Source organism: Neoarthrinium moseri (assembly GCF_022829205.1).
Source record: "Neoarthrinium moseri strain CBS 164.80 chromosome Unknown scaffold41_Wmoseri_CBS_16480, whole genome shotgun sequence".
In the NCBI taxonomy this organism is placed as follows: domain Eukaryota; kingdom Fungi; phylum Ascomycota; class Sordariomycetes; order Amphisphaeriales; family Apiosporaceae; genus Neoarthrinium; species Neoarthrinium moseri.
In genome coordinates this window covers 369,337-377,761 of record NW_026055155.1, presented here as the reverse complement: position 1 = coordinate 377,761, position 8,425 = coordinate 369,337, and the positions used below count along the sequence as shown (strand labels likewise).

The 8,425-nt window shown below is 55.9% G+C and overlaps 3 protein-coding genes across 3 annotated transcripts; 1 reads left to right on the top strand and 2 right to left on the bottom strand.

Moving 5' to 3' along the window:
- Window positions 1-1,628: 1,628 nt before the first annotated feature.
- Window positions 1,629-3,220, bottom strand: JN550_009284 (uncharacterized protein; the record flags this gene model as incomplete). Its single annotated transcript, XM_049321340.1, has 2 exons — window positions 1,629-3,103; window positions 3,166-3,220. The coding sequence occupies 2 exons, from the start codon at window positions 3,218-3,220 to the stop codon at window positions 1,629-1,631; spliced, it is 1,530 nt and encodes a 509-aa protein (XP_049168860.1).
- Window positions 3,221-4,443: 1,223 nt separating this feature from the next.
- JN550_009283 (uncharacterized protein) lies at window positions 4,444-5,055 on the top strand (the record flags this gene model as incomplete). The annotated part of the gene is made up of 1 exon (XM_049321339.1): window positions 4,444-5,055. The coding sequence occupies one exon, from the start codon at window positions 4,444-4,446 to the stop codon at window positions 5,053-5,055; it is 612 nt and encodes a 203-aa protein (XP_049168859.1).
- Window positions 5,056-5,426: 371 nt separating this feature from the next.
- Window positions 5,427-7,302, bottom strand: JN550_009282 (uncharacterized protein; the record flags this gene model as incomplete). Its single annotated transcript, XM_049321338.1, has 5 exons — window positions 5,427-5,516; window positions 5,572-6,800; window positions 6,854-7,062; window positions 7,142-7,208; window positions 7,278-7,302. The coding sequence occupies 5 exons, from the start codon at window positions 7,300-7,302 to the stop codon at window positions 5,427-5,429; spliced, it is 1,620 nt and encodes a 539-aa protein (XP_049168858.1).
- Between the last annotated feature and the right edge of the window lie 1,123 nt (window positions 7,303-8,425).

The window sequence follows — 8,425 nt, the reverse complement described above, 5'->3', positions numbered from 1 at the left end:
TTTTGAGAGAATATGCAAAAGCGCGTTTCTCGTCCGTTTGTATTAGGTCTTTAAGTAATTATTACCATGCTTTGCACCCCATATATGAGTATTGCCTTTTGTAGTCCGTAAGACCGTGACAGGTGGTGCGCTTCTATTCCACACCATAAGCAGGATATAGGAAATCTTTCGTGAAGACATGGTACACATCTCTTTTTCGGAGCCTGACGCAGACCGCTCCAAGTTAGCCTTAGATGTCGACAAAGCCCATCATATTACTGACTGAGAAGTTACATTCTATTACATGCTGTTTAACCTCGATCCTACAGGGACTCGTTATTCCTGGACGAGACACGATCGAGAACCATTGGACAACGCAAGTAAATTGCGACAGACAGACGCTGAACCAGATTCCCAAGATCTCCTTGATCGCGGTGGACGCCGAAGAGCAACGTTCGAGATAGGCCGTGTTCTGCTGTGGGTTTGCCAGTGTGGATGGCACAAGGCCCTTCGCAAACTTCTGAAGCAAGGAGAAGATCGCCCAGTCTCCGGGGCCTTGCACGGAAAACACCATTGCAAGTAGCTCTCAGCCCTGAGCTAAGTTATACGGAACCAGAGGGTAGAGCAAAGGCGACTCTAGACATAGTCGCTGTCCTGCTGGAAGCGGGAGCAGACCTTCTGTGCCCTTGTGCACGGTCTTCGTGCTACCTACCCGTCGTGTACCGTCTCAAAGAATGCATCAAAGTGAACAATCTAAGTGCATTCGAACTCATGCTCACGCAAGGGAAAGTCACTCTAGATGAGAATCTCCTCTTTGATTTGCTGCAAGCGTCTTGCGTCTATCGGCGATTGAGGTTCATCAGAAGCATGGAGAATCTGTTTCCTGTAACACAGCAAATCCAGACAACCTTGTGGACTGCCGCGCCAGAGCTCCTCCGCAAGCTGTTGCATGCTACCGAGTACATATAAGTTTGCCAAGACTTCAAGGATTTCAACGATATCGTTGACACAATCAGCTACCTTCTCCACCACGGTCCAGCAGACACCCTCACAACTCCGTGGCCTTACGACCTGGGGGTCCAGGAAAACCAGGGAGAGCACCACGGTGACGCTTTCTGCTTTCTAAAGTATAGTTTTGAAAGGCCATAAGTCTTCTGAGGGGTTTCAATTAGGTTGGGACGAGCATGCGTACCTGAGGGAGTTGGGGCTCATTTATTATTAAGCTGCTTTATTTGTTACGGTGTTGAAGCAAGTTCGGTGTACTATAAAACCCACGAGGCTACGCATGCTTCTAAGAGATAAGGCAAACCATAGTGGGACTACGCCCACGGCTGCTACTACACAAATGCTCCGTCAATGCTAAGACAGGGACCTGTATCAATACTCATATGTGTTCTCAATATTGACTACATCGATCTATGCTGAGCCCAACACAGCTACCCAACTTCGGCAAACTTGAACATACTGCAATGGGTATATCCGACCATCGTGACTCGTAAACCAATCTTCTGCGAGACCCAAAATGCATGAACGACTCGCTGCGCCTCCATGTACATCCCCATGCCCTCCCTATTCTTCCAATCCGTTACGCTCACTCAATCTGCCCTTGATTTCAACCCCACGGCCGTGGCATAGTAGCATCTCTATACTCAGTAGACGCTACCAATGATGCTCTTATCCTGCTTCTCCGCCTTGTCCAGGTCGTCATCTTCGGGCTCGTGGTCGCCCTCCTCTCGCTCGTCGCCGCCGTCCTCGGAACCCTGGTCCGAGCTGGTGAGCGGCGCATCACCAAGCCTATTAGCATGCGCCCTGCGGCCCATGCCACTGTCGGTCAGGTATTTGCCCGTGCCAGTAGCTTCTCCCTTGGCGGCCCCGTTCACCCCATTGGCACCATTGGTGGGCTTGACTCTAACCGCGATGTTGGCCAGGCGCCGCCGTGCGTCATCCTCCGACATCTCGGCATCACTGTTCGCGCCACTGTGAGTCCCGCCAAAATCGCGGCCCACGTGCAAGAACTTGGGGCTTTTGGAGTGGTTGCGCAGGCGATCCTCCACGGTGATATACGAGGGCGTACCGTCCGGGGAGGACACGACCTCCTCTCGGGCTTTACTAATGTCAATTTTCGGCCCGCTGTTTGGTACGCCGCGGGGGTCGTCTGAATCGTCATCGGACGAATTTGCGTGGCGAGGAAGACCGTTCCGACGCAAGGCGATGGTGTTGGCCGCATTGGCCGTGCTAGTAGCGGTGATGCAATGCTTCGCAGCATTCTTCTCGTCTACTGACCGAAGCTCGGCAAGGTCTCGCCGGATCTTGAAGTGCTGTGCATGATTACAGCCCTCTGGACAACCACCCCAGCGGCGTGGGACAATGGGCGAGGCACTCTGACGTTCAAGCTTCAGGCTGTCCTTTCCAGCGGTCCCCGGCGCGGTAGAGATGGCCTCGTCCTCTTTTGCCTTCTCGGCATCCTCCTTGGCCTTGAGCGCAGCCCTCTCCTTCCGCAGGGCAGACCAGGTCCGTAGTTTGTTTTGAAGGATATACTTGCCGCCGTCTTCCTGCTTCTTCATGATGAGGAACTCGCAGTGGTTGATATTGCGCAGGTCCTCGAAGTACTCGACGCTGAAGTGGTACCATTTCATCAGAAAGACCCGAGACATGAGGCCGTGCGTGACGAGCACGCAGACGCTGGGGAAGTCGTCTTCGCCAAATTGGCGCCACAGCGACTCGTTGAAGCCCGAGACGCGGTCGTAGGCATCAGCAGCAGACTCGCCATCTGGGATGCGGTAGAAGAAATGGCCGTAGTCGGCACGCTCCTGCCACATGCGCTCCATCTCGGCGCTGCAGGGCTGGAAGTTGCCAAAGTCCTGCTCGCGCAGACGCGGCTCCTCGTAGACTGTGATATTGGATCGCTTGAAGGGCGTTGGGTCTGGATCGTCGGAGGTGAGGGTCTCCAAGATACCCTCGGTCGTTTCCCGGGTCCGCCGGTACGGCGATGTGAAGAATTGCACAGTATCATCGTCTCGAAGTATTGAACGCAGTCGGCGGCCGGCTTCGCGGGCCTGATCCCAGCCATCAGAGGTCAGTTTGACACGGTGATCGGGAACGGTCTGGTGGATATCCCTATTTTCTGGAGAGAGTCGAGTTAGCTAGGTGGAATGCGGGCAGCCCAGACGACCACATGTAACTTACTGTTGCCCTCAGACTGGGCGTGCCTGATAACGATGATCAGCCTCGGACGTCCCATTGTGGCTGTCTATTCCCTGACCCTCGGTCTGATATGGTTTCTGTTGCAAAGACAGAAACAAGAAGACCTGACAAAAGCCTTGTTCTGGTTTCGTTTGCCAACTTTGCCTCCTTGCGATCAGGACGGCGAATCTGTGACTATGAGCGGCTTCCACACAAGCGCGTCGCCACGGCAATTTTCTGTCCCGTCCGACGAGCAGCGATGCCCGAGAAGAAGAAGGAAAAAGCTGGAGAACTTCACGAGAGCCGGCCAGTCTATGGGAGTGAATATGGTATTAATGCCTAAAGACGCTATACGGACCAACGAACACAAGCCTGCTGCCGTAGACCGGGGCACCAACAGTAGACAAAGAGAAACGATACGATGATTCCAATGGGAGATCGAGGGGGAGGGGAAGGGGGAGGAGGGGCAAGAGAAGAGAAGTGCGTGACAGCTTTCTCTTGTAGATGGTGACTCAGTTCCAAGGTTGACAAATGCACCTGAAAAAAGAAGAAACAACCCAAAGTTTCAACCAAGCCATCGCCCCATTCCCCCTGCCTCGCCAAGCTGGGATCTGGAGGGGCACACAGCCAGACACGGCCAGACAGGGCTGCGGGGGGGCACCGATCAGCGGCCCAAGGGGAGCGAAATGGCAGTTGGCCGCCCTGCTATTGGCTGCTGGGCCACCCGGTCCACGGCGAAAGGAAGCGCCTGTGCCCCGGCAAATCCCAAGCGCTAAGCCGCCCCCCGTAAGACGCCGACGGCGCGCCAAAAACGGTCCAGCCCGGCCAGCTGGAGGGGGGGTCCAAGAGGGACCGACAGGAAAAAAAGATGCGCCATTGGCCATGAGGCTGATGACTGGTCACATCTTCCAAGGTTCTGCCCTTCAGCCTTATCCCCAGCTTGCCCAGCATTCTTGACATCGCAACCTTCTCACACCGGCGCTTGGCCCACCAACGAGGTCAGACAAAACCCAGATACCGGCACTGCGGGAATCGACCCATTCCACGCCCCGCGCTTACAGTCCCGACGCTCTGGGCCCCGAGGCGGCCCCGGCCTGCATCGTCGTACAGCGTCTGCGTAGAGTGGCACGAGACCACTGCGCAAACACACACACACACACACACACACACACACACACCACCCGCCAAGCAGGCCTCGCGGCAACATCGACAACCTTTCGAACACGCACGGCTTGCTCCAACCACCAACAACAACAACAACACCGCCCCATCACCGCCACCATGTCCGGCGAGGGCCCCGAGTCGATCCCCACGTCGGCGGACCCGCGCTCCAAGCGGGCGACCAAGAAACGGGCGCTGACGCCCGTGTCGGCGCAGGCGTCGACGGTGGAGGCGCTGTTCGCGAAGCCGGACCAGGAGATCCGCATCCCGCCGTCGTCCTCGGCGGCGGGCGGTCGGCGGCTGGCCGCGCCGCCCGAGATCGTGACCAACGTGCAGGGGTCGTCGGCGGGCGCGGGGTCGGGCGAGTTCCACGTGTACAAGGCGAGCCGGCGGCGCGAGTACGAGCGGCTGCGGCAGATGGACGACGAGGTGCGGCGCGAGACCGAGGCCGAGGCCTTCGAGCGCGAGCGCGCCGAGCGGGAGCGCCGCGACGACGACAAGACCCGCCGCAACCGCGAGAAGCGCGAGAAGATGAAGGCCCGCAAGGCCAAGGCCAAGGGCGCGGCGGGCGGCAAGGCGCCCGAGGCCAAGGGCGGTGCAAACGGAGCCAAGGCCGGTCCCAGGATAGCGGTGACGAGGCCGGATGGCGAGGCGGACGGGGACACCGATGTCAAGGATGCACCCGAGGCGGTGGTGGAGGAGCCGAAAGGGATTGTGATCGAGGAAGACTAGGGGCCACCATCATTACGGCCTGGGAGATGTTTCACGCAGCGATGCTTTTGAACGTTGAACGTTGGCTCGGCCTTGGGAAATAATAGATTGTACAACAAAACGCAAGAGGCCGGAGATGAAACGCAAGGACATCTCTATCGACTGTACCATAACGAGGAGAAGGAACACATGCATTTGAGCACCAAAGATACCAGGAGTAGGTGCGGTTCATTCGCACCATCAGCGGCAGCAGAGCCGTCTAATTCGTCTATCTCATCAAACTTTTTTGGCCAGCTGTTGATACAGGGGTATGATATTCCTCAACATGTCTCATGACCACGCTCCAGATCCAGACCCAGATGCATCCTACCAGATTACCTGTGGTACGTAGTTTAATCGTCTCCTCCGCCAACACCACCTCCGACTTGCTGCGCCTTCTTGGCACTGCAAATGTCGTCTACTCGGAGCAGGAGACAGGCAGCCTGATGGCATATTAGTAATCTTTTCCGTCGGTATATTGGTACGGTTAAAACTCACCTCAATAGCCGTCTTGATGCTCTGGAGCTTGATGGCTTCCGGCTCCCAGATGGCGTAGTCCTTCATATCCGCCAGTCCACCTGTCTCACCGTTGATACCCCAGGAGCTCTTGCCCTCGCCTTGCTTGGCGCGCAAGTCGGTCAAGACTCTGATGGGGCTACCACCGGCGTTCTGGATCAGAGTTCGCGGGATGACCTCGAGAGCGTCGGCCACAGCCTTGTACGGCCACTGCTCCACGCCGTCGATGCTCTTGGCCAGCTGGTTTAACCTAACGGAAACTGCCATCTCGGTTGCACCACCGCCGGGAGACAGTCTGGGGGAGAAGATGACATTCCGTGCAACGCCCATGGCGTCTTGCAGGTTACGCTCGATCTCGTTCAGCACGTCCTTCGAGGGGCCACGGAGGAGGATGGTGCAGGCCTTTGGCGACTCGCACTTGGTCAAGAAGGTGAAGTACTCGTCGCCGATCTTCTCAATCTCGAACAGACCACACTGCGTGCCAACGTCCGACTCTTGGAGATCCTCCACCCGGTTAACGATGGTGGCACCCGTAGCTCTTGCTATTCTGTTGTTGTCGGTCTTGCGGACTCTTCGCAGCGCAGTAACGTTGGCCTTCATGAAGTAATGTTGGGCAAGATCCGACACGCCCTTCTCGGTGATGACGAGATCTGGGTTGAGCGCCAAGATGGACTCGCACATGGCCTTGACCTGCTCCTCCTCGATCTGCAGAATGCGGTTCCAGTCCTCCTCCTTGGATATTTCGATGTTGGTTTGCGATTCACCCTTCTTGTACTCAAGAGTGCAGTCCAGGAGCACGATTCTGGGGTTCTCGATTCTGCGTCGCATCTTGGGGTGTGTGATGTCTTTGTTCAGCATGACTCCGTCGAGGACTCTGCTGTCCTCAATCTCACCGCCTGGAACCTTTTCCACGCGGGCGTATCGCTTGATGTCAACCTCCTGCTTCCCGTTGCCGGCTTCCCACGAGACAGTTCGCACAGCGTTGAGTGCGAGCTGGCACATGAGATCAGACCACCTCGAAACAAACTTGGTGCCGATCGATGACGAGATCAGGCTGTTCATAGCCTTGTCGTCGTTGATGTCGATAGGCAGTGAGATCTCGTCGATGATCTCCAAAGCATCCTTGAGGGCTCGCTTGAAGGCAGAAATAATGACGACAGGGTGGATGTTTCGCTCGAGTTGCGGGAGGGCCTGCGCCAGGATCTCACCGGCTATTCCAAAATCAGTTTCTCATACTGATCAGCGATTCCACGCACGTACTCACCCAGGATAATGACTGTGGTTGTACCATCTCCCACCTCCTCGTCTTGCGTCCGGCTCAGCTCGATCATACTCTTGGCGGCGGGGTGCGAGACCTCGATCTCTCTCAGGATGGCGTGACCGTCGTTCGTAAGCACAATGCCGCCCATGGGGTCCAGCAGCATCTTTAGCATAGCCTTGGGTCCCAGACATGACCGAATGATATCGGCGACACTGCGAAAAGGGGGTTAGGCAGGAGGCAGACGGGCAGGCAGGCAGGTGGGCGGGCGTGGGATTGGGGATCGAAACATACGTCTTGGCGGCAGCGATGTTGGACATCTGGGCTTTACGACCAGTCTGTCTCTCACCGCTTTGGGTGTCTGGAGGAGGCCATGGTCAGTTGATCGCGGTCCCATATCAGCCTCGGGAGCTTGGATGGAGGGGCTCACTCATCACCAAAACGGGGGCCTGCATCTTGAATGTCGGTGTCTTGCGGACGGCCCTGGATCGGTCTCGGTGTAGGGAAGGGCTGGCGGCTTCAACAGGAGCTTCAAAAACACACTCAGGTCAAGAATGGCCAAATCTCGTCCGTTACGTGGGGGTTCAGCGAGCTTCTGTTGACTTCGGCCCCAAAATGTTCGGGCCTGGAGACCAATTTTTGGAGCTATCGCCAAATATGGAGAAATGGTTTTGCCGATAATTATGGATGAGTGGCCCGTGCACATGCACACCCCGCGAGGGGCATTTCAGGCCATTCAGGGCATCCTGGTTCTAATGGACTGCCCAGCATGTATCCCTCCTTCGTGTAAGTCAGGTGCTCGCCATTACGGAGAGGTTATCTGGCTCTCTTCTACTTTCTTGACCTCCAGTATTCGGAATGATTTGTATATGGCCGCTGGTTCATAGCGTTTGATATGCATCATACCTAGAATCACTGGTTTCGTCAGAAAACGCCTCTTCTATGCACTCTGGTTCCAAGCTCGTCGTTGTTGTCGTTCGTAGTTACAAACCGTCACATTAAGTAAATTAGAGATCACGGCTGTCAGCCTACTGTATGTCCATATTAGACTAGGCAGTGGTCTGTTGAATGTTGAAAAGAACCAGTTCTAACAACGACGCCGTGGAACCGAGAGATGATTTTGCTACGGAGCGGCCATCTCCTCACTCCTGGAATCGGAGCCGCTACTATGCGATGCCGGACGACGCTTTGCACGTAGTGCCAGCGAATAGCAAATGTCAAGCCGAGCAAAAGGCGTTTATACTCGAACCAGAGAGCTTTAAAAGTATGCAGGGTCGAAGTACCGTATCATGAACTGAAAGATACCGGCAGGACTTGCTCAATCTGGCTCTAAAGCCAAGGAAGGCAACAAGCCTATCGGGATGCTTGCGTAGCCTCCGCCGTAGCCATCTTCGGAACGGCCGCTCGCGGGGTGGCGGCGCTGAACGCATGCACGCCCTCCGGTTACAGGTCTTCCAAATACCATAGATAAGCTCCGATCCAGCGCAATCGCACCAACACCCTCAGCACGACTATCACTTCCAGTCTGGCAGACGCGGGTTGCTATTCATTTGCGATTGCCTCTCATAGGATTCCCTT